Source organism: Haemaphysalis longicornis, unplaced genomic scaffold (assembly GCF_048455015.1).
Source record: "Haemaphysalis longicornis isolate Haplotype H1 unplaced genomic scaffold, Haemaphysalis longicornis Haplotype H1 scaffold_9, whole genome shotgun sequence".
NCBI classification, from domain to species: Eukaryota; Metazoa; Arthropoda; class Arachnida; order Ixodida; family Ixodidae; genus Haemaphysalis; species Haemaphysalis longicornis.
In genome coordinates, this window is record NW_027526460.1 from 3,248,758 (window position 1) to 3,274,750 (window position 25,993).

General features: G+C 48.2%; 1 protein-coding gene across 4 annotated transcripts in view; it reads left to right on the forward strand.

The window, feature by feature from the left end:
- Hlk (hulk) overlaps positions 1-25,993 on the forward strand; it is a 169,239-nt gene that overhangs the window by 68,926 nt on the left and 74,320 nt on the right. For all 4 annotated transcript variants that reach the window (XM_077683866.1, XM_077683867.1, XM_077683869.1 and 1 more), the window contains exons 2-4: positions 8,715-8,897; positions 14,693-14,833; positions 23,916-24,098. In XM_077683866.1, coding sequence (XP_077539992.1) covers positions 8,715-8,897; positions 14,693-14,833; positions 23,916-24,098 — 507 coding nt within the window. The remainder of the gene's footprint in view (positions 1-8,714; positions 8,898-14,692; positions 14,834-23,915; positions 24,099-25,993) is intronic.

Here is a 25,993-nt window from a genome sequence, read left to right on the forward strand (position 1 = left end):
TTTCGTTTCCGCTCTCTTCTTCGATTCTCCTCTCTCGTTCTCCCTCGCCGACCGCTTTAGTATAGCACCACGGCACGGCGGGGCTATTTCGGTCTGCAGCCGGCAGCAATAAGATCAGTGTCCTCAAAAAATTGTCACAAAAGAAAACGTTTCGAGCAGGAGAAGCCATGCGTTACACTTGAAGATTACGGTTGTCTGTACCTCCATCTCACCATGACCGCGAAAGAAGCCACGAAATAAGATAGTCGAGAAAGAAAACGAAAAACAAAAGCCCAGGAGTGAAGTCTCACTATTGAGTTTGATCAGCAGCAATAGCAAGCGTACCACCTTCGTTACAATTCGCGCACACAAGGCCGTGAAATGAGAGAGAAGAGGAGGTTTAACGAGAGTAGGGCGGGCCTGTACAGGAAAAAGGAGTTACAGGAGCCTAAAAGATGGGGGTGAAGAAAGTGGACTCATGATCTTGTCGTGGGTCTTCTGAAAGAACGAGGAGTCAAGCAGGGATGGAGAAATGAGAATGCATGCGTGGTGGCAGCTGTTTTTGAAAAGGGCGCTTATTTAGGATGACCGAAGAAAAACACCCATGCTTTCGGAGAAATCACTAGTCCGCGTGGCGCTTAAGAAGCCATGTTTCGTTTAGTATGTCCCCAAATTTTAATTGCATCTGCTGTAATTTTTTTCGCTTCCATCAATCGTGGTTCGGTGAGTCTTAATTTTACTGGCTCTGATTTTGTTCATCCGCTCTCCAGCTATCACGGTTCTTTGTCGTCATCTCGCCGGTTTGTCGGTGAGCCGTTTTCAATTGTTGCGCTTTTCAATCTTACTGGCAATAAGAACTTCGTCTCTGCCATTGTCCAACCTTGCAGAATATTTTTAAATATGAGTCTCGTCACACTTTAAAGCTCATGTAGGCAAACAGAAACAAACAAAAAAAGATTGTAAAGATTTAGAAACCGCGCCAAAAGCTTTTGTTCGCAGTGTTGCTCTTTCTTATAGATAAGGTGATTTTATTGATTGCTTGATTGATTGATTGTAGGATTTAACGCACCGACGCAACGCAGGCGATGAGGCGCGCCGTAGTGGAGAGCTCCGGATTAATTTTGACCACCTGGTGATATTTAACGTGCGCCGAAATCTGGCACACACGGGTGTTGTTGCTTTTCGCCTCCATCAGAAAAGCGGCCGCCGTGGCCGTGAATCGAACCCGCGACCTCGTAATCAGCAGCCCAACGTCATAGCCACTAACCCACCGCGGCGGGACTTATAGATGATGTAATAAACGCGATCTTTCTAATTTCGTTTCGTAACACCCTCAATTCTGTTTCGCATTTTACGGGTTCATGACATTTTAAACTACTTTTTTTTTCATTTGTTAGTATTTCTTGATTGGATGCATGTTACCGTTTTTCATTGCTCAATCCCATTATCAAACGGAGCAAGCGACAACATAGAAACCTGAGCCTGCTGAATACGGGTGGAAAAATAGCTTTCATCCGAAAGAAAAAAATGCTGGAAATAAGATTTGTTCGGGTAGTCCACCCTTTTTTCGTTTTTCGCCCGTTTGTGCGCTGCATATTTTTCACGATGAACTGCCAGCCGTTCCAACTTTCAGTCATACCAGTCAGACCTCTATCCTACGCAATCGACCCGTGTCGAAAACATTTGCAGAGCCAATTTACGCACGGTTGTGTCGAATTTCATGCTGACGGGTACAAATTGCATCGTACGCGTAATCAGGGACGGTTCAATGCGGACCTTGCTCAGGTATACGGGTGGTCAACCCGCTGTACCAATTTTCAGATGGACTAATAAAGTTTCGGTGGACCGTTGCTTCCTACCACACTTGCATGGGTATCCACGAGCCATCTCTGGCTATACTCATGCTGATCGGTTTGTTGGCTGCATTCGTATTCCCCACCGAGCGTTTTGAGTCAGACGCTGAAACAATCTCCGAACATAAGCCAAACTTCTGTGTCGAGGATTGCTATCGTAAGAAAAGATCAGTAGGGGGAAAAAAAGAAGGTCGTGGGTTCATTTCCAGCCCACGGCTACTGTGAGAGGAAAACTGGGGCGTCATAATCCAGGTGTTAATTCGACGGGGAAAACTCTAATCAGGCATGACTAACAGCCCAGAGAATGTCACCCCCAAACCACTGCGTAGCTAAACGCTATTTTAGGCAAGTGAGATCCCCGTGCTGGTTTGTAGCACTACACGAAATATCGTTCGTACTCAAAACGGCAGTCAGGGCGAGTTGGTGCATATTCATATTTTACGAAACCAGCGCACAAAAAACATAGACGGATTAGGGAAATGACAAACTTAATGCTGAGTTGTCTTCCCCGCTCTTCTAGTACACGTGTTTTGTGCGCTGGTTTCTTTACAGAAATTATCAACCTCAGCGTAGTTTACATGAACTCTCAACGAGCTTAGAAAAAGGTGTTATCGCACCAGTCCTGCCTAATGATTCTCAGCGTGCACTCTGCCGAGAGAGAGAGAGAGAGAGAGAGAGAGAGAGAGAGAGAGAGAGAGAGAGAGAGAGAGAGAGAGAGAGAGAGAGAGAGAGAGAGAGAGAGAGAGAGAGAGAGAGAGAGAGAGACGTCTTTACCAAAACAACATTCTGACGGTGCTGCTTGACAAGGTATACTCTTCGTCCCATCTTCACTCGTAGCAGTACACCTCTTGTTAGCGGTGTTGGTGAAGGCAACGTGTTCTGTGCTGAAAGGAACGAGCAAAAGGCGATGAAGAAGGATCGAGCCACTCAACCAACGCCCTCTCCCCGCCCACTCTCTCCTGAGCGCAGCGGTCTTTGAAAAGCGGGCACGCCTTTAGAGCAGGTGCGGCCAGAAGCCTCACTGCTCAGCTTCGGCTTCGGCTGTGAGGCCTTTCTTTAACTTCCCTCTGGATTGTCTAGAGCTTAGGGTGGCCAGAGAATACCATGTGAAATGTTAAGAGCAAAGCACGCAGCAAAAAAAGGCCTCGAAAGGCGGGAACAAGTCACGCCATCTGGCAGTGAACGGGTAGAAGGGCTAAATGTGTCGGGAAATGGATAGTGTGGACGTGAGCTAGCAGACGTTCCCGAGGACATCGACGTTTGTGCAGGTTAATATGTGGCTTCGCAAATGTCATCATCACGGTTCTTCCTTTGTGACTTTTTGTAGAGGCCAAAGCCTTGGATCTTTATGTTTTACAGAACGTTTGGAGGCACACAATTCTGTACAGCGAGTCGGTGGTACAGAACATTGAAGCACGAGCCAGGGAGCGCGCGCTGGGTAAGGAAAACAGCGGCGCCGGATGTAAGCGATGAAGCGCGAGCCGCTGAGCGACGGAATGCTGGCCTGGTGGCTCTACTGTGTTAAAAAACAAAAGAAATAGCGGAGGCGTTGTTGGAAGAGTGCTGCAATTCTTTGGTAGGACTGAAGAGGTAGCCCTCACAGTGCTGGGCATGCAACAAGAGATGGGGATTGAAAATAAGGTTTAGATTAAGGGCGAAATGGAAACGAAGAAGGCGGAACAAAGACACACATTAAAGATGCAAAAACCTGGCAGAGAAAAGAAAAGACAATGAGAAAGAGAGACGCAACCGGGCTTCCGCTCCAGAGGCTTTTAATAAGCCCAAAATAGCCCCCACACCACACCCCACAGCGCACAGTCAAAGTTCGAGCGTGGCAAAAATATAAATGTGGATAGCAAGTGAGAAAATTAGGTTGTCCTTGGGGCTTAGAGAAACGGGTGTCCCATTAGCGTTGCTGTTGGGGCTTATGAAAATACGTATGTCGCATTCGCATTGCTGAAGACGCGCATAAAGATCATCCGCTAGCTTCTTGTCAGAACACCCGCGGATATGTGCAGTACTGATAATCAGTGCCCGAATAATGAAAGCGCAATATTGAAAACGTCTAGAAATAGAAAACGAAAACGAATGCAGATGCAGATGTGGGAAACCAAGAGTAAATGTTTTGGAGAAAAGGCAGCAACCGGGAAAGACCAGTCATCAGAGAGCGGGGCACCCCGGGGGCTCGTTCGTGTTCCGGGTTTTTGAAAAGAGAAAAAAAACCCCGACATATTCAAGAAATAGAAATACAAACTGATATAGCCGAATACACCAAGAAAAAACAAAGGAAGGACATACAACGAGCAATGTACATACAAACCGCTGTCAAAACGGGGGGGGGGGGGGGGGGGCAGTTTATCATTTATGAATTCCCACGTAGCATAAATCACGGAAAAAAATGGTTGCAAGGGAGGCTCAAACAAAGAAATGGCCCTCGCGAGACAAGACATACATATTTTCTGCCTTATACGACGAGCCGTTACGCCACAAGCTTATACCCTTCCTCTCCCCCCCCCCCCCTTCGCCCCGAACGGCGTGTGCTGGTATCAGCTCCGGTGGATCGCAAAACGACGACACCATTCAGACGGTACCAAGGTGGACAGAGTCCACGATATACGACGAAGGGGATCACATTTGCGTCTGAATAGAAAAGGTGACAGTATGTTGACTTGCACTCAAGCGAAGGAACCCGCTTTCCCCGTAAAGGCAGAACTGACTGTAAGCACAGTCAGTGTGTTTGACTTACTTGTACTCCTCCGCTGTTTTCGGCTTGCTCTTCTGAGAATAACAAAGGCACAAGGCCAAATATGCAATGCAGAATGCCAGACGAAACTCAACGTATTTACGTTCGTTGTCGGCTGCGCTGACTGCTGCAGACACGGAACATTCTTGGCGAAGAAATACCACCGGTTTATTCTCCAGTGGATCTGCGCTCCCAACAGAAATCGATGGAGGTGACGGTGTGAAATAACCGGTGTCCTCTTTGCATTGTGCCATCCTTCAGGGAACAAAAAGAGAATCTATCATACGAGGGTGCTGAACTGAAAATTTATGCTTGAAGCTTCTGAGAGGGAACTTTTTTATTCATGCGTGCAGCGTTCGTTACAGCCTTGGGAACTTTCTTTTTACTTTTTTGCTACAGTGCTGACACATTACTTTTTATTTTTGTGTTTGTTCACCTTGGCGCACAACTATTGGCAACGAATACAAGAGAAAAAAAAAAGAACGAAACTTTGCGCTGCCTTTTACTGCCGTGGGTCGCTTCGGATGGCGGGACAAGGGGTAGGCCAAACGACAATGCATGGCCGGTCGTTAAACTTGACGTCCTCGTGGGACAGCCGTACGAACAAACTCCGTTTAATGGGTCTTCGCCAGATTTTTGTGCTTTTGCGGGACGCTCGGAAAACGTGCTAGGTTCTCCATCAATTTGCGTTTGCGTTTACTACGCACGTTATTGGAACTAAAGGTCCGAAAAGGGGCACAGAAAAGAAAGTACAGTTTATGTGCTTAGGCGTCAGAGAAACCGGGTGCCGCTATGCCGCCTGTGGAGCTTCAAGCCCGCAAAGGCAAGCAAGGCTGTCACTATTCGGGGTAAAATGGCTTTAAGACAAAACAGAGCCAGCAGTAGGGTCGGTAGGTAAGGAAAAGATAGAGATACGTCGCGTCCTAGTGATTGACCAGTAGCTATATAGGTAGCGGTGAAGCAGTGAACACTTAAATTTTTGTTACTTTTTTATTTGAAAAACGTCGTTCACGTATCGTCCAAATGAAGGTAGGCTAGGACTGAAGGCACAGAAGCAGCCTGACCGAAGTGGACGACATATCAAAGCTAATTTACTTCGTCCTCAACCGAAGTGTTCTGTCGCGGCTCAATGTATAAATTAGAAATGTATAGACACGTGCAAATAAATGGATAAACAGATACGAAAAAGAACGCAGGTGAGTGAGAAGCCAAAATGCAGAAAATGATGCATGTCAGAGCGGCAGTGTGTCGGAGACTCTGAAAGATCTCTCTGTCCTCATCTTTACGTTGCCAAATCTTGGGAGTGGGCAATTTCTCCAAGAACGTGGAGGTAAGGGTGTTATGTGGAAGGATGCTGTGCAATCGCTGGAAAGCCCGCCCCTCTTCCCTTGTGACTCTTCGATATAATTTAACCGGAAGAAGAAACAAATGGCGCCGCCTGCACCAGTGGTTCGAGGATGGAGAAACAGCAGAGCTGGCGGCCCCTCTCCCTTCGTCGGAGACTCGGCTGTTGCACCTCGCACGGATTTCCAAAGTTGCCGCTGAAAGTTCTCTACGACTGGCAGGCCCGGATCGTTTTGTTCGCAGGCTTTCCAATCTCTCCCAAAGTGGACCGCGTTAGCACGCGCTAGAACCCGCGGCAACCGGCTTCGCAAGCTCGGCCGCTGTAGCGCGAACTCGGCGACTGAGCTCCTCACTTCAGGCGCGCACGCACGTGAACTGGCAAGTAGAACAGCACGCGAGAAATCAAGCCGCGAACGCTGGGCAGAAACTTTTCGAAGGTCGAGTTGGTCGACGCCGGGTGCTCGTCACGAGGCGCACGCTGACGTGCGCTCGGTATTTTTTCTCTGGTAACGCTGGACGGCACAACTAAAAGCTCAAGCAGCTCTGCTGTTAAAACTAGTTTGCTGGGTTGTGGGGTTTGTGGCTCGAATGTAGTACTGAAAAAAATGTGAGGTTGCACTTGAGGTGTAAGTGAGGTGTAGGGGGTGCTTGCACCGGCTGGGGCACTTGTTCCGTTTGTTTAAAGTAAGTGGCTAACGGCACGCGCTTGCCTGTTTGGAAGCACTATTCTTGAAAGCTGGCTTCACCGTCGCAAAGGTGTGTTACGGAGGAAGGTGACTTGCAGAAGCCCAGGACAACAAGATGCCGTCAGGCCGGGAGCTGGTCAGCTGGTCCTCGCGCTGCTCTACGTTTTCTTTCAGAGAAAGTAGCAGCGGTAGTAGCACCACTTTTAACAGCGAAGCTGCTTAGCAATTCGTTGATCCCGGCGTTCCACAAAACTCAGTAAAACAATATAAAGAAAAGAAATCACCGGCACCACTCGAACCTGTGGCTGGTATATCAACGTAGTTAAAGTCTAGTATCCGTGAGCTAGTACCCGAGAGTCAAACGGCTTACTCAGTCTAGTATGACTGTGGGGAGAGGAATCACGCCATCTGTTAATCGACCATATTTAGGTGAAATCCCCAAAGTTGAGTAACTTTCTGCAAAGGAAAGTTTGACATCCACCTGAATGCAGCCTAATGGCTAAAAAGGAAAGCTATACAGCTTCCTTAGAAACTTCGCAGTTGAAGAAAAATTCGTCCTGGTCCAGGATTCGAACCCGGAACCACCGCTTAACCGGAGCAGTCGCTCTACCAACTGAGCTAACCATGAGGCTAGTCGTTTGTAGCGCGAGAGCGAATTCATCAACAACTCGAAGTGAAGGACAGGTGTTAATCGACCAGATTTAGGGGAAATCTCCAAAGTGGAGTAAGTTTCTGCAAAGGAAAGTTTGACGTCCACCTGAATGTAGCCGTACGGCTGCATTCAGGTGTATGTCAAACTTTCCTTTGCAGAATCACGCCATCTGCTCGACACAGAACATGTAATAGGGTACACGTTGCACTTGCGGGTGCTTAGTTTAAGTGTGCGTGTTCTGTTCGTTCGTTCGGCTTCTCCAATTTGTTGCTTCTTCCCCGTTAGCAACAAAGATGGAGTAAAGGCCGTTGCGGCAGCGAAGAAGAAGCAAATTGGCTGCAATCGTGGACTTAAACGGTCGTGAAGGTTGCGTACAGCTTCGCTACGCAACCTTCAGTCTTACGCGTTAGTGTGAGCTACCTGCATTTTTTTACTGGAAAAGAAGGTCAGAGCTGAGTGTGTTTTAAAACCGGGTTTCACGAGTTCATAAAGCGCAGCAGAGCGCCGAGGCAGCGGCCCTGGAGCACGAGCGTGAATTCAAAGCCGAGCCAGCTTCACGAACAGCGGCATGCAAGTCGCGCGCGAACTACGCCCAGCCATGCGAGAACGGCCCGGGCTCAAGGGCTGTCAGTGACACTGCTGCGGGCTGCTGGCTTTACTCCGCTGGAAGCTTGGAGAGTTTTTATTTTTTCAACGCTCCCTCACTGAAAAGGATTAAAAGCGACGAAAGAGAGCGTCGCGTTCGTTTAGTTTTGGGCTCACATTCTCGACAGGTCTCGTGTGGGATTAATGGGGGTTAATAAAGAAATTAGGCCCGCCTAGGAGTGAGACAAAATGACAACCGGTGGATAACCAGAGCAAGAAAGGGGTCTAGAGGAAGGGCAAGGCCGTTAACTCAATGGAGGATTCCGGAGACAAAGAATGGACTCGGGCAGCGCAGGGCAGGAGTGGTTGCAGGTCAATGGGAGAGGCCTTCGTCCTGCAGTGGACTGGAATAGGCTGCTGCTGATGAGGAGGATCGTAGGCGAAGGGGGAGGAGGGAATAACGACCGGAAACTCTTGTGAGGGTGCTATACGTATCATGCAGCCAGGGATGTTTCGTGTGTACTCGACCAAAGAAATGAAATAGCGGTTTCGTGCGCCAACCAGCACCTAGGCTATGAGGTTCGCCGTATTAGCGGGCTACATTACGCCTCCTGGGGAGCTTAAAATCTGCTCTTAAATCTTCGCACAAGAGCATTTCTGTGTTTAGGCTCCACCAAAGAAAAACGTCACTGGGGCCGGGAATCGAACGCGCGACCTTGTTCTGAGCGGACTGAGTAGTCATTAGAGTTATTATTATTCTTTTCCCGCGCTTTCCCTTTAAAGTTACTATAGTGTGGTACGGGACGATAAATTTCAATGATCTTGTTTCCCCTTTTCTCTCTTTGTGCTTCCTCGCCGCCCACCTCCTGCAGATACCAAGATCTGCAAGAACTGCGATGCCATCCTTGCCGAGTTGGAGCACATCAACGACGAGGCGGAAAAGTTCGGCGTGGCCTTCGTCAAGAACAGCGACCGACCGAGCGCCAAGAAGCTCGGAGTCACCAAGTTTCCGTCGCTCGTCTACTTCCGGAACAAGGAGCCCACCATGTACGAAGGTGAGCCCGCTCGCTCTTCTCTTCGGAGCACCTCTGGGGGGCAGCACGGGCAAGTGAGCCCTTGCAAGCACGGTAACGTATCGCTATAACGGCACAAGAAACTGAATTCGTTATAGGCGGCATTTCGTTAAAGTCGGGTGTCATTTTCTCTCCGTGGAGCAGAAAAAAAAAAGACTTCGAGTAAAGCGTGATTTTGAAAAAAACGATTTTGTTACGGTGAGTGTCCACTCATTTAATTTTGGAGGGAAGGAGGTGGGCTGCCGAGGACGCCGATAAATAAACGGGCCCCAGGACGCGGTCGGTGCTAACACTGCACATGCGCGCTAAGGCTTTTAATGTGGTTTAATTATCCACTGTGTATCCGGAGTAATGCCTACCGTGTTTTGGGTTTTCAACCTCGATTGGTTTAGCAGGTCGGCTATTAAGTTAAATTTTATTGTCACGCCATTCGTTGGACTACTACCGCGGCAAAGTAAGTGAACACAACGTCTACCCTTAATGTCAGCCATCAACAATGATATTTCAGGGAATAACGGTATCGGGCATTCGATTCGACTCAAAGGTTTGGTCTGCGCTGTGGCATCACGCAACGCAAGCTTCGCGTCCTGCATTGCGCAGATCAAATTTTCAGTGGCGTTGCTGTCATTCGCCAAATTTTCTTTGCTGGTGCAAGAACAAGTGGTGCATCTCACGTTGTGCCGAAGACGAAGGCTTTCTACGTGATAAAACGTCGAAAAACCACGTCGGTGTTCACGACTACGTCAGTAGCTGGCGGTAGCGTGTCCACTGCTTTCATCGCAGGAGGAAGGGTTTCGAGGTACATCCTCCTCTTCAAGGTTCACGAAAACCCGCAACATCTCCTGGTGCCCAAGGCATGAGAAGCTAGAAGGAAACGAGAAAGCGGACAGGGTTGCAGGAGGACTTACACGCCGCACCCTGCCCGATTATCCCGCGCATATCCTCCCCCCCCCCCCTAATTACAGGGAGCTAAATAACAACGCAATGCCTACTGTGGGCATCTCCTATCCTATTAGTATGAAGGAATAGAATAGAACATAATAGAATAACGCGCCGTCGTTATTCTCACTGCTCTCGCGCAGCACCGAGCTGCCCTGCCGAGAGACTCTGCCCACAGCGGGTTCGAGAGCGAGCCACGACTCTCGCCGCGAGTGTACGTTTTCAATCACAACACCGGGAAGCGATACCTTTCATAGTACAGGGGTTTATTACGCGGGAAACCACGATACAAACGCTACACTGCACTACGCACCTAGCCCCTGGGGCATACAGCCGTCAGCGTGTGCCTAGCCCGTAGTCGGGCAGCAGTTAGCGTCCGCCGGCGTTGGCCGGCCGCAACGCTCGCTGACGTAGGGGAAGGGGGCTCTCTGTGGCCGCTACACATTTCCAAGCCACTGGACTCGACCGGGCGGCATTGACGCTCGCCCGCTGACCTCAGACGGCGCAAGCCGTCACATCGCGGACGCGGGGGCAACCCACCAAGAAGTGGAATATGCCCGCGGAGACTCGCCGGGCATCCTAGATAAACGCACTGACGCAAATCGAGGCATGCGCTAATCGACACGGTGAGTGCTGTGACCCACGGAAGTGGGAAACAACGGTCAATGCAAGAAACGGCCAGAAGTGGCCGAAGGGCATTTACGTACCGTGCGATCGCTGCGCGTCTCAAGGGCGGTCTCCCCGGGGAGTCTCCTGCGCGCATCCCCCGTCGCCTCGTAGGGAGAGGAGGGAGGCGCGCGAAGATCGCCCTCGCCCCACCAAGGAGGAGGACGTCGCTAGCGCCTCCTCGCCCCGATTTGAGGGGCTTGGTCCCCACACTACCCAGTGTCCAATGATCCAGTAGACCCAAGTATACCAAAGTATGCCCGATACTTAATGACCGTGAGTGTACCAGAATCCTGGAAGAACGAGAACATCATCCGAATTCATAAGAAAGGTGACATGAAGGACTTGAAAAATTACAGGCCGATCAGCTTACTGTCAGTCGTCTACAAGGTACTTACCAAGGTAATCGCTAACAGAATTTCTGCAACCATAGATTTCAGTCAACCTAATGAACAAGCAGGGTTTCGTAAAGGTTATTCAACAATGGACCCTATTCACACGATCAATCAGGTTATGGAGAAATGCGCGCAGTACACTCAACCCCCATATATAGCCTTCATAGATTGAGAAAGCATTTGACTCGGTTGAAACCTCAGCAGTCATTCAGGCATTACGGAACCAGGGATACGTGATAATATTAGAGAATATCTACAATGGGTCCACAGCTACTATCATCCTCCATAAGGAGAGCAGTAAAGTACCTATTAGGAAGGGCGTCAGACAAGGAGACACAATCTCTCCAATGTTATACACAGCATGTTTACAGGAAGGATTCAGAACATTGGACTGGTAACTGGTGGGAGTAAGGGTTAATGGAGAATACCTCAGTAACCTCAGATTTGCTGATGACGTTGCCCTGCTCAGTAACTCGGGGGACGATTTGTAAAGCATGCTTACCGCACTGGACAAGCAGAGTAGAATCGTGATCTTGAAAATTAATAGGCAGACAACTAAAGTATTGATCAATAACCTCGGGACAGCACAGCGGTTTGAGATAAAAGGCGAGGCAGTGAACGTGGTAAGCGAATATGTCTACTTAGGCCAAGTAGTGACCCCGGATCCTAACCATGTGGCAGAGATAATTAGAAGGATCAGAATGAGGTGGAATGCATTCGTCAGGCATTCTCAGATAATGAATAGCAGCCTGCCATTGTCCCAGAAGAAGAAAGTGTATGACAGCAGCATCTTACCGGTACTCACCTACGGGGCGGAAACTTGGAGGCTCACTAAAAGGGTTAAACTTAAATTGAGGACGACTCAGCGAGCAATGGAACGGAAGATAATAGGTGTAACATTAAGGGACAAGAAGAGAGTTGAGTGGGTCAGGGAACAAACACGTGTTAAGGACATACTAGTAGAAATTAAGAAGAAATGGGTGTGGGCAGGCAATGTAATGCAAAGGCAAGATAACCGCTGGTCATTAAGGGTAACAGATTGGATCCTTAGAGAAGGCAAGCGTTGCAGGGGGCGGCCGAAGGTTAGATGGGCAGATGAGATCAAGAAGTTTGCGGGGATAAATTTGTCTCAGTTTGACAGGACCGCAATATTTGTAGATGTAAGGGAGGGGCCTTTGCCCTGCAGTGGGCGTAGATAGGCTGCTGCTGCTGCTGCTGCTGCTGATGATGATGATGATGATTAAACAAACACCACGACGCCAACGCACTACGTCGCATTCAGGCGAATGCCTTTCCGCATAGGTCGCGCTTAGCATATATATGTTACCGAACAAGATGATTGAAGACTTTCTTGCACGCCACCTGGGGGTGCACAGCTATCTGGCCATCGGAGGACAACAGTAATACAACTCACCGCACTATGACAAGAAAGGAAGCTTTGGACAGTCTCAACCTCGAAGACAAGACAGACCATCTTGGGCCGCCCGGCGTGGAGGAGGCTGTCGGGTCAAAGGACCTCGACTACGGGTGCCTGCCCTCTTTTTTTATCATCACCGTCCCCCCCCCCCCCCCCTTTTTTTTTCCTTCAATGAAGCTTAGTCTTTCTTTTTCTAAAAACCTGCCCTTGTGGTTTCACCGCCTGTACAGCGTGCTTTTCTGTTAGAATTGCATGTGTGCTGTAGAAGCCGACATACAAACTTAAGGTTATGCGGGAAGTGGGCCAGTTCTTTAAATTATCGCATACTTTGAGAAACCGATGACGAAACATAATTACATCGTTGAATGTCGGCAGGAGTTGTTATATGACACTTGTAGTGCTGCCGAGAAGAAACAGCTCGCATTGTCACACGCAGACAGATTCCGACCATACATACTAAGTGTCGAACACTCCAAGACATTCAGCTTCACAACAATGCACTTAACTAGCCAATCCATGCGGTCACCTATGAAATTTCAGGCAATGATGACGTCAGAAATACGATTTGACTCAAAAGTTCGGTACGCGCTGTGGCACCACGCAATGCAAGAATGACGTTCGGCATTGCGCAGTGCACCAGGAAAGATGACATTTTTGAGTGAAATGGTCATTTGAGTGAAATGGAATTTGAGTAAATTGCAAATTTCCGTAATTCGGCGAATCGGCTTTGTTCACAGCATTGATTGATCATTCGAGTGGACTGTGGTGAAGCTAAACCTTGGGACTGGCTTGAGTGTAGGCAGCAGCATTGTCGATTTACTCTACACTATTTTAGGAACTGCTGTACAAATGCAAATGTGCTATAGGTACTTGCAAGGAGTTTGCTGAAAATAGAAGCAGTGTTTGTTTACTATCTGAACTTTTGTGAAGGCCGCACAAGCTTGGTGCTGATTAGGAAGTAACCGCGTTTGCACATATTTCAACTAAATACAAGTTTCCTTCTGCTGTCGTTTTTTTTTTCTTCTAAATAGCACAGAGTACGAGCTTCGCGCGTGTTGCTCTGGCGGAGCCAAAACTACTCGGGGTTAAGCTTCCCTTTGCAAGACGCGGCATTTTCTCAGCTCTTCCCGGACTCGACTTTTATAAACAAGTAAACAGATAGCCGTGGGTATAAAGACGCGGACAACGGCGCCCCATTCAAAGAACGGGCTCATAGTTTTGCCTACGCGTTCGTCCGTTATAGCCTTACTAACCTTATGCCTTAGTTCAAACAAGCCGCTGTTTGGGCTTTGGTTGGGGGTGTGAAAGGCTTTCAAACTGAGCATATTTTGGTACCTCAAAGGGCGCGAACGGGACCCGGACAAAGGAATGCTTTCGCAACGCCCACAAACGCGCATATGAGCGAGAAAAACGAGTAAGACTTATTCACACCGGCGCATTTTTTATTTTGACTTATGGTGCTAGTGGCGCATGTCTTGTTTTGAACATTGCGGGAGACGGCTGCAATGCACCATAAAAGCCTTATCTCGCCCTTTTCTCCAACGAAAAGAAAAACGAGAATTCCTGTATGCTACTAGTGGCAACGCGAAATAGCTCTATGTAGTGTGGTGGCAAAACTTTGCGCATTAAGCTATTTTATAGGCACCGTGAAACGAGATGTTGGCTGACGGAACGTCCAGATATGTCGGATATTAAAGAACAATATTGACCAGCTTGGCCGAAACTTCTTGGCACGACGCGATTTTCTTGGTATTACTACCGCGCGTTCGTTCATGCGTGCGTGTGTGTGTGTGTGCCCCCGTGAAGGAATGCAGGAGGGGATATGCAAATGAACAGCTGAAACGGGTAAAAATAGCACAAAAGCGAACAGAAAACCCCCTGGAAACGCTTTTCGTACGGCAGCGTTTTTGTTTTATTTTTTCTTCTTGCCCGCGTGTTGCGCTCCATGGCACGTGTTTGCAGTGCCCAGATGAAGCCGCCTTTCAAGGGTGTTGACGCAGCATAAGATGAAACTTGACGAACTTTTTTTCGGTTGTATATCTATGCGGCTCTGATTTGTCGTCTTGTCAAACATTCAATCATGCGGTGTCTCTTCCCTCTCCCTCCCACCCCCGAACTCAAACACGAAAAAAAAAATGAAAAGGGAAGACTAACCCAGTTTTGGTCTCCATCAACAGAAATCTTAATATACGAAGCGAAAACAGAAAAAAAGAAAGCTCCGCTGGGCCTGACGGGTCAACAAGGGAGAACGGTAAACAGTTCGCTCGTTCTTTTTCAGGGCCTTGTGTGAGCCATTTAGGACACCAGCTTTTGTTCTTGCTTTTTGTAGTCGTTCTTTTTGATGTGCATTCGGTGCGCAGGTGACCTGATGGACGAAGAAAAAGTGCTCGATTGGCTAACAAACCTGGAAGCCATGGAACTGCCGGATCGCATAGAAGAGGTGAATGGCAAGATTCTCGAAAGTCTCATCAAGGAAAGCCAATACCTCGCCGTTCTCTTTTGTAAGTTTGTTTGCTCGTCATACTTTTCTTTGTGCTGCTTTATTCCATACTTTATTTCTATTTAATGCGTGCTTTATTTCTCACGTACTCACAAAAAATCAGTAGTGAAAGGTGTTTGATTTTACCAGTCGACACCATAAAACATCCATAACGTATTTAGATTACACAAATCGATACTCTGAGCTTAGTGTTAGAGCGGTTCGATTTAATGGTAGAGGCAGTGGGACAGGTGGTTAATTAGGAAAACACTGGAATGTATCCTCCTTATCACCCCCTCCCCAAACAACTCCCTTTTTTTTCCAGCTTCAACAAAAAACTTTAGTCGGTGTGGAATGTACACGAGTTGGCTGGTTCCTTTAAAAAAATGCTCCTGATGCGAGAATAGAGTCCAGCCGTATCTTTTGTTGCCTGAATGATCTTCGCGTCCACCTGCCGAAGTATCGCTACATGAAGCCGACGGTCGCGTGATTTTGACAAGAGTTACAAGTCGCTGCGGTAATGAGCATTTTGCGGATTTTTTTATCGCAGTTCACATAGCTGCAGAGATTTCGCACTGACACGAAGGTGGAGCTGGCGAGCGCACCGAGTGGTCTTTTTCTGACTCGATACTCACCGGGTACCGACAGTTGCGGGTGTTTCTACGACAAAACATAAACGTTCTACCTTGTAGCAATTGACGGAACATTTGTTCGAATAGCTGTCGTGTTCTTTTTGTTGTTGTTGTTGTACTTGCAAAGTTCGTTTTCTCTAATGACCATTCATAAAGCTAACTGAACGCAAATAGCGATCTAAGAAAATAAGGACGATTAGTTTTCCCCTTTACGTTTATCGACCGTGACAAAGCAAAAGAACCCAGACGGGCCTCTCATTTCTCCCGGCCCGCTCATTGGCCCAGTAGCATAGCGCGCATACGTAATCCGTTTTTCACACACATGGCGAGTTGGTCATTTTTTAACCACCCAGTTGACATCGTTGCAAAAATAAAGACTTTGTACTGCACTGACTAGTGCGTTATGTTTATTTTCCGCAAAAGGCAGCCTATTTCGCCTAAGTTTCTAAAATTTTACTCAGTTAATAGCAAAACGAAAAATTACAAAAATTTGCGAATTTTCATCTAATGCCTAAGCATGCCTGCCCCGGTTTTGTACGCCGGGTTTACTTTCTTTTCATCGTATTATGTCTATTTACACTACCGCAACAAATGAACGTGTTAAGTTCACAGATTACGCATTTTTTAAAAGGCGGGGAAGATAGTTTGAGCTTTTTCACAATTTTTTTCAGGTTTTGGTTTGTGTTATCGCGGTTTCTTTATTTGTCTCCTTATTTTGAAAGTGTTGTACACGACACATTTTTTATTTCGTTGGTTCATTTTTATGATCTGTTACATTTTTCAATTTAAAAAATTTTTGGTTTTTTATTTTTTTTTTCCCGAATTACCTCTAGTAACACTATTCCAACGATTAGATTTGTTAACTTCGCCAACCATCGGTTCTTGTGCAAGTGCATGGCGTTACAATGTTTGGGCTCTGGGTTGCTCGGCAAAGAATGTTACCCCACTAAAAAAATACGCTGTAGGAATCAAAACGAAAGAGGCAATCGGGCGAGTTGGTAATGTAACATTGTGGCGAAACAGCGCGGAGGAATCAGACAGGACGAGCGCCGCCAAAATGTTCGATATAAAGAGCTGAAACACGACACGCCGAAAACACCGAGTTTACGGGGGCTCGAGCACTGTTGGCCATAGGTCGGCAAAACAGAAAGAACTCACTCAAACTCAATCACATTTTTTTTTATTTACGCTGTACTCAATCAAACTCAGACTCAAAAAGTTCGTCTGTTCACAAAATCACTCGTACTCACTCATCAAATAATCATTTGTAATAGTACTCACTTGTACTCAAACTCATTTGTCCTCAAGAGTATTCGTACTCAATCTGTACTCATGAGTACTGAATCTGTACTCATGAGTACTCACTCTGTACTCATGAGTACTCAATGAGTACTACTGCTCATGAGTACTACTCATGAGTACTACTCATTCTGCACTCGCGAGTACTACTCATTCTGCACTCACGAGTACTACTCATTCTGCACTCATGAGTACTACTCATTCTGCACTCATGAGTACTCAATCAGTACTCATGAGTACTCAATTTGTATTACTCACGAATAATCAACTTATCTGCACTGTTAGCTAGGTCGTAGCTCGAATGAAAGACTAAGTAGAAAAAATAAATTGTTTAATTGATTAGAAAAACACAGGTTGCATATAAATCAGGACAGAGGAAGAAAACGTCTGACGCGGTGCACTGTCGTTGGGAGACTTACTGTGCGAAGGCAAGTACACTGTACATGTGAGAAAGCGAAATGGAACGTAAGCACTCGCGTTGCGCCTGGCGTCTCGTCTTGTTCTCAGGCCGGGTCGGGCTCAGGGGAGCTCGGGGCTTGTCGGTGCGGCCGTGGCCGTAAACTGCGTTTTTCTGCGTGTCTTCGGGTGGCAGCTTTTGTCGCCCTTTTTCGTTTCCAGGCGCATTGATACGCATCCTAATCGTGCTCTGAATCCGAAATGCGCCTGCCCCCAGGCACAATGAAGCGTTCGCGTAGATTGACGTCCGTTCGTATCCAGATCACTGTCCGCTTGTTCACAGATGCTCAATGCTGGCGTTTGTTTTTGTTGTTCCAGATACTAGAAACTTCGTTAAGAGGGTGTTCGTCTCGTTGAGTTTCGGTGAATTTCAAATCTGCTTGATTTTATTGTGTGTGTGCCGTGGGATTCACTTCGTCAGACCTGAACTTGACAGTGTTTACGGCGTTGCGTTGGTTGCGCCGCTTCCGTCGGCGATTGTGTTCGTGTAGCTCGTCGCGTGCTTGATGCATGTGGGGGCGTAGTCGTCTGGTTTGTCCGGTGGCGAGCTGCGCTGTGTAGGGATGGCATAGTTTGGCACGTTGAGGACGTTGTTTGAATTGACGCGTGCGTTGCGTATGGTGCGGGAGCCGTTTGGCTTTTCGTTTAGTGTGCGGTAGCGGGGCGTTTTCGTAGGGTGGCATGGCTGATCGGTCAAAGTCGTTGCGGTTCCGTGCTCGCAGTCGCCGTGGTTGTTTCGGAAGGGAAACAGTTGTGGTGGGGAAGCGGGCGTAGTTCGTGCCGTCCGTTCGGTCCCACATTCCTCGGCGTCGCAAGCGTGACTTCATCGTCAGGGCATTCGATGCTTCGTCTGGATCGGGTTCATTTGTTGCCGTTCTTGCCGTGTCCGTGTCGTCGCTCAAGACCTCGTCTTTTGCCCGTTATTTCGAGAATGCTATAATCGCTATCTCTCCCATACAAGTAGGATCCGTTTATCGCGAGTCCGCTTGCTCGCGGTTGCGTCCTCTCTTACGAAATGTTGTTTGTCTTGTGAGTCTCGATCGCAGCGCGGGTGCCGGTGATCTTGTTAATTCTGGCTCGGACATGCCGCGTGCGCTGGCCGTGTCTTAGCTAGTCGACGGACCTACTTGCACGAGTGTCATGTCGTTCGTCCGCTGGACTCGGGCGGGAGCAGCGGGTGTCAGAGAGCTCGTACTTTCCGGTAGGGTTGAACCGCGTGCGCTGGGTCTTTTGTTGCTTGTGGCCAGGTGATTTCTGCGGTTGTAACATTCGCTGGCCAAGTCCGGATAGCACCTGCAGTGGGAGCGGAGGATGTCGCGAACAGCAGTTTCCTCCGTGTGTGCTGCGGCTTCGTGGCGTTCCGTGCGTTCTGCATTTCGTTCTCCGTGGTCAGCTCCACTGGTTCAAGTTGGATGTCGTTCGTCACTTCTGGTGCGTTTCGTGCGCTGTGCGTCTCGTTTTATCTATGAAACTCCCCTATGATTGGGGTGCGGTCGTTCGCCACGTATGGTGCGTTTCGGGCGCGGTGCGTCTTGCTCGCTTGTCGTGGCCATATCCACCAATCCGGATGCGATGTCGCTGGTTGCGTGGACCCGCGCCGGGACAGCACGTGCGGAAAATGTACGTACCGGCTCCGTTGCGTTCCGTGCTCTCAGCGTTCCGTTCGTGTACGTCTGTAGCGGAAGAGCGGGTGCCAGGAACGTGGTGCCTTCTGGCTCGTGCGCGCTGCGTACGTTGCGCGTCTCGTTGCTTGTTGCTGGAATTACCTGCGCGTGGGCGATGTAGCTCGTGGGCGATGTAGCAGAGCAACGTGTGTTCGTGATCTCGCCAGAAATGCACTGACCTTCGATGCGTCTCCGTAATCGTGGCGATTACCTGGGAAAGGTCCGGTGAGCACGCAATCACAATTTTGCATGCGTCGTCTCGTTAATGTGCGTGCCGTCGTGCATTCTGCCTGTGCTCAGATCTCATGCAGTCCAGGTACCGGGGAAAACGTGCGGCCGACACTCGCCAGTTGTCTCAGAAAACTTTCTCGTTCATCACGCAGCCTTCTGCTCTCAAACAGCGCCGCTTGCAGGGTCATCTGCCGTTTGTTGTCGGAGGCAGCCTGAAGTAACGCTGGCACATTCGTTCGTTTGGAGAGATGGCGACGTTCTTCGTTGTCCTCTAGAAGACGCAAGATGATGTCGTCCTTACGGCCAGAGCAGGGTAGCCCTCGTAATCGAAGTGCGCTCACGAACTGCTGTTTCTTCGTAGAGCATAGGACGTAGCGTTCCGTTGAAGTCAGCACTGTGTCGACCATCGCTGGCGTGGAGTTCGTCGGTGCCCCATGTCTGCGTGCTGCACTCTCGTAGTCGTGGTGCGGTCCGTCCAGGTTGTTCGTCCGTTCGTCCTCCCGTGGCCTTAAATCATGATCCTGTCGACTGCAACATCTTAGCTAGGTCGTGGCTCGAATGAAAGCTAAAAAGAAAAAAATAAAATGTTTAACTAATTAGAAATACTGACATTATACATCAGGACAGAGGAGCCTGAGAAGAAAACGACTTACACGGTGCATTGTCGTAGGGCTTCCCACTGCGTGAAGGCACGTACACGGGAGAGAGCGAAACGGGACGTACGCACTCGCGTTTTGAATCGCGGGGCAGTTGGCCAGTTGTAGAGAGGGCGCATTATGTACGTGAAGCTACTTAACGGCAACCCCAGTAGCTCCCATGTGTACAGCGGGGCGTGATATTAAGTTGCAATAATGAATTATCTTTATGACGGACACAGGCAGACAGACTGACAGGCCAACATTGTCGCGCTCAAGTGGCGAAAGAAAGACTATCGTCTTTAAAACCATCTGGAAAGAGACGCTGCCGCCGCTGTTCCGAATTCTGCGAACATTGCGCAACCGTACCCCTCGCAACTGCCTCCATCCCGCAAAGTAAGAGATAAACAGAAAGACGAAAACCGGCTAGCGCGCGAAAAGCCAAAGAGGGAGGTCCCGCCGCGAAAAAGGGACAGGACGGGCACTACGCGTCGTTGTGTCTATTTCCGTTAACAGCTTGGCCAAAACCCACACGGGTCTGATCTTACTAATTTTTCTATGCGTGTGTGTGCGGTTAACCAGAGCGCCTGACACAATGACACAAATTTGCTGCACCTGGCGACGCGCCGACGGTGTGCCCGATTCGCGCCTCGGTCAGCCAGCCCGCGGCAGACGTGCCGCAACTGGCGGCACACGGCGCCGCCGAGTCTACTATCCTTTTCCCAGTGAGACGGCCGCACCAAATTATGCTTGGGACGACCGGCCCGCAAAAGACACGCAGCGACGAGTAGACACTGGAGACGGCGCCGCTGAGTCGCCTCCCCTTTCCCATTCGTGGCTCGGCTGACGCAATCACTTCGCCTGCATTCGCCGGATTCAAACTGCGGCCAGTGATAGTCCTGATTGGAAAGATTCGAACTGCACGTGGCTGCGGCCGAACCCCGGGGGTATAAAACCAGCCCTGAAGCAGCGGCTGTGCAGCGGCATTTCATCGGAGGCACTGAGTTGAGAAGTGCCTTTGTGCGAGCCATGTAACGCTCTTGCTACCTTTGTATATATTGTATATGAATGCAGCTTAAAATCACCGTCGGCTCGACAACTTCATCGCTCTCCTCTGCGCCGCGTCGATGGCGGACTGAGCAGGGCAACGTCGCAACATCTATGCATCTGTATTGTTAACCTGTGGCTTTTGTATCTATGTTGTTCAACGCGCCCCTTATGTAACACCCCCTGTGGGGGCTTTAAGAAAATTAAGTGAAGTGAATCGAACAGTGGTGACTGAGCTAGAATGGCCCAATCCCAACAGTGTGTGTGTCAATTCAAAACAATTCCTTCACGAGGCCACTCACAGTGCGAGCTTAAACTCCGCGGTATAGTTGCTAGCGAGGGGTGGTCGCCCCGCCTGTAAACAGTAGTGAAGTTAGGGGAATAACAACCACCGAAATTCACCATCATCGTCAGCGCCCTTATTACACGGTGGCATAAACGAGAAGCGGCGAATCGGGTTGCCACTCGAAAGTAAAGCCACTCGAAAGCAAAATGCTCCTCCAGCGGCAAGATGACAGAGCTATTCGACAAAATATGCGAGGCTAAACAAGGCGCCGCACGCGTTGAACTGGATATTATGATGTCCGATTCACAACTCACAAACGTGCTTAGGTGTACTCGGATATTTTATTTCCATTGCTGGGGCAAATTCCACCGCCGCGCCTGCACGCCGTAGTGCACGGTGGGGCTATATGCTCACTTGTAAATGGCACTACACGAGACCATATTACTAGCGAACCTGAGCAAAATGTTTCAAAATGGGAACCTAATAAAACCATACGGGCGCACGTACATCAGCCAAACTGTCGCTTGAATACGCACAGCTAACGTTACAAACCGCGCAGTCGGTTTGACGCGAGTTACGTAAATTAACTGCGACTGTTGAAATGAGCGGTTCGGCTCACGAAACGACTACACAGCGTGACATGCGTCTATGGAAACTTCTGAAGACTGAAAAAGAGGGACTTCAGTACGCCTAGTTAGTGCGTTGTTAGCAGCCTCCACCGCCTCTACCCTAAAACAATTGGAAGGGAGCAAGCGCAATGAAGCCGCCATGCGTTCACAGGCCGCGTCAACAAAAATAACTGCGGCAGTCAACAAGTCCCATCAGAGAAGAGCAACTGCGGCCGGGTTTCCCGCCGGGCCCTCACCCCCTCCTTTTTCCCTCTTCACCGTGACCCCTTTGCGAGCGACCGCCGAAAAACGCTTACAGCGCCAAATAGGGACCGGGAAAGGAGGGAGGTGCAGTTTTCGTTGTGCAATTTTACCATGCTTGACAGTTAAGGTGCACAGCGTCACCGCTAAATGTTTGCGACTCGTATACGCGCGTCCGGACTCGAGCTCGTGATAAAACTTGTTTGCACTCCTGTACTCAGGAGTGCATATACTAATGAATACACAGTACTCATGAGTACACAGTATTCATGAGTATTGTACTCATGAGTGCTGTGTACTCATGAGTACTGTGTACTCATGAGTACTGTGTATTCATGAGTATTGTGTACTCATGAGTACTGTGTATTCATGAGTACTGTGTACTCATGAGTACTGTGTACTCATGAGTACTGTGTATTCATGAGTACTCCTACTCATTAGTACTCAAACTCATGAGTACTCATACTCATGAATACTGTACTCATGAGTACTCATACTCATGAGTAGTGTACTCATGAGTACTGTACTCACGAGTAGTGGACTTACCCCTGTACTCACTCGTCATCGTACTCACTGTTTTTTTTCTGGGTGTGTGATCACTCATCATCGTACTCACTCGTGAGTTTGAGTACAAATGAGTACAAATGAGTGTACTCACGAGTGAGTACGCCGACCTATGCTGTTGGCACGCCGCGGAAGCGCATAATACGTCATTAGGCCTAAAGCGCAGTACCGTGATGACAGCCGGCGTGGCGTGCTCGGCAACTCGGACGCCGTCGCGCGCTGACGCGTGGCTCCCAACGAGAAACCGAATCGGGCAACGCATCCGCAATCAGGCGGACGCCGGTGGGCCGATAAAATTAGGGCGAAGCGAAGAAGCACGCGACCAGCGGAGAAACAGGAGGGATGAGAACTGCAAATTGGTGACCGCGGGAGCAGCTGGGGGCAGCACGGCGTGCAAACACCACGGCATACGCATGCCCCAAGCGGCTTGGGAGGACGTCATTAACGTTTTGCGCGCGCGCAGAGAATTAAGCGGCGTGAGAGGGAATCCGCGGAATGTGGCGACGTGAGGTGGAAACCGCGGCAATTCTGGAAGTCGGAGAGGATACTCCCCATTTTTTGTGCCTGAGTAATGCATTTTTTTTTTCGAGGCGTGGTGCGGCGTGGTGTGCTTTGCTGCTTTCAGTGTAGCCGACCCTCAGACGAGTAGCGTTGGCACTTCTTTTTACCACCTCGTCACTCTCGTTTCTTTTTTTTTTTGAAGGAAACGCGATGGTATTTTGACAACCTCGGGGGAGGGGGGGGGGGGGGGGGGGGGAATGGGCGGGTGCGTTTGCCTACGCAGCGTTGCGTGGTGCACAGGTGGAGGGAGCTCCCAAAAATTTCGACATGCGTGTTCAGGATGCCGAAACCACAAATCCTGCGATTCATTTCTTGTTAAGTAGGTGAAAATTTCTTAGATATTTCTGCAAATAGGACAAACGGCAGAGGCGTATAGGTCAATTAGCAACGTGGAAATGCGCTGCTGCGTACCAATTTGCCTGTTATCGCACCATGCATCTGTTCAATTTTACGCAGTTATTCTCGCTGTGTATACCCCGTGCACCTTTCTCCGCATAGTACGGGTGTGCTCGGCAAATCGTAAGAACACGCAGAAGCTCGCACCCTTCCTGCGAGTAGTAGAAGGGGATGCACAGCTCTGATTTCTGCGGAAAGGGCCGTTGCAGGGGTGTGTGTGTGTGTGTGCGTTTGGGGGGGGGGTCTTTAATGGTGTCATGAACTGATGACTCCACCCACATTTGATGCTCTCATTAAAAATTATTCTCTCTCTCCCTGTCTCTCTCTCTCTCTGTGGCTGTGTCGACAGAGATAGAAAGATACCGATCTTTAATGTGACTGGAGATGACAGCTGATCAAATATGCCCACCTTGCTACGGTAGATGATGATGATGATGTACCCGCAACGCCTCTGATGTGCGCAGACAAAGCGAAGCACAAGGAGTCTGAGGCTGTGCTCAACGAGCTCGAGAATATTGACGACGAGGCGGACGCGCTGGGCATCGGCTTCGTCAAAATATCCGAGACGGACGTGGCCGAGGAGTTCGGCATTGACCAGCTGCCGGCACTGGTCTACTACCGGAAGACCATACCGCTACTCTACGATGGTGAGCGCTGCCTCTAGCGTCGTCATCCTTCTGCTCACTAACTGGTCTTTGAACTCCGGCAAGATGAAAAACGCTTATTAATCTGGCTAGCCTTAAAGGGGCCGTGCAGACAAAGTAAAAGTTTGTTTTATTTGAACGATTTGGTGTTTTATAGTGCGCATCGCCTTTCCGGCAGCAAGTGATGCTTTATTCACTTAAAAATTAATTAATTTAGGTTAATATTTTGATTCTCCCGCCTAATTGTATGTTTCGTGACGTCTGCCGTAACGTCAGAAGAACGGGTCTTCAAACGAACTTCCAGTGCGCCGTTCAGCCGGCAGCGGACTGCGGCACGGCCGGGCTAAAGCGGAGGCGCGCTGTGTCGATACTGCAGAGCCTTGTTTACCGTCAGTCCTCCTAGATGACGCACCATGCTGTTCTTTCGGCACCGCTATTAGCCTTTGCTTTGTTTTTGACCGTATTTATTTATTTATTTATTTATTTATTTATTTATTTATTTATTTATTTATTTATTTATTTATTTATTTATTTATTTATTTATTTATTTATTTATTTATTTATTTATTTATTTATTTATTTATTTATTTATTTATTTATTTATTTATTTATTTATTTATTTATTTATTTATTTATTTATTTATTTATTTATTTATTTATTTATTTATTTATTTATTTATTTATTTATTTATTTATTTATTTATTTATTTATTTATTTATTTATTTATTTATTTATTTATTTATTTATTTATTTATTTATTTATTTATTTATATACCCTCAGGGTTAAATGGCATTATAGAGGGGAGTGGATTACATTGAATAAGACATGGTACATGGTGGGGAGAAAAAAAAATACAGCGTTAGTACGATTACAAGCAAAAGTCAGCGTACAAACAAGAATACATTAAATAGATCCTGCGTATACAGTGTTAGCTACGGTTTCACGGAAAAGATGGTTGTCATTAATAGCAACAATTTCAGGGGGAAGGTGGTTCTATTCGCGAGAAGAGCGAGGCAAGAACGACTGCGCAGCTGTGTTAGTACGATAGGTGATTTGCACCTGGCTTGTTTTTGTTGCGGTAGGTAGTAATCTTTTCGTGAAACATGGGATATGTTCGGCAAACAGGGTCCCGTAAGACAATGCCGCTTACGCTAATCGGCCACTGTCTTCTGAGAGAACTTCAAAGCGCCGCACTGATGTGCATTGGTACTTCTATGTTTACGCCTGCTTTCGTAACTTCCATAGTTTCCCCCCACAATTCTTAGTACTATAAAATGAATATGCATTGCACTTAAGCGAAAATAGCTCGATTGGCAAGCTCATAAGCCCTTTCTTACTTGCGTTTGCTTTTGCCGGCCTCAGCCAATTGCACGACTGTGCATATGACGTCATATGTTCTAATGCGGGAAATGAGCTATTGAGCAGCATAACCATTCCCTTTTTTCTTAATTATGTAGCTCATTTGAGTGAAGTTTACGTTAAAGGGGTGTCACTGAGTATGATTCTAACGAGGCAATCTTTCGAATGAACCAAACTTGTGTTTTGTATGCATGGACCCTTTAAATGATGTTGAATTACACAATCCAGTGAAGGCATCGATATAAAACGATTCGCTCAACCTAAGAGCCGGCTCTCTATGGCTACGCTTTCCCGGGTTCTATACCAGTTTCCGTTCCAGGTACTATTGCAAAGTTGATGCATATTTCTAGCAGTAATAAACACGTCTTGAAACGGTCCTGTTAGATTGCAGCGAGCACGCGGGTTGATTTTGATGTAACTTTTATGTGCACGCCTGAAAAATTAATGGCGGTGGCCAGAGGAGTTCTGATTCAAAGGTGTATTCTATGTTTCATAGCGAGAGTGAGAAACACACTACCATTCATGACAGTTGGCTGT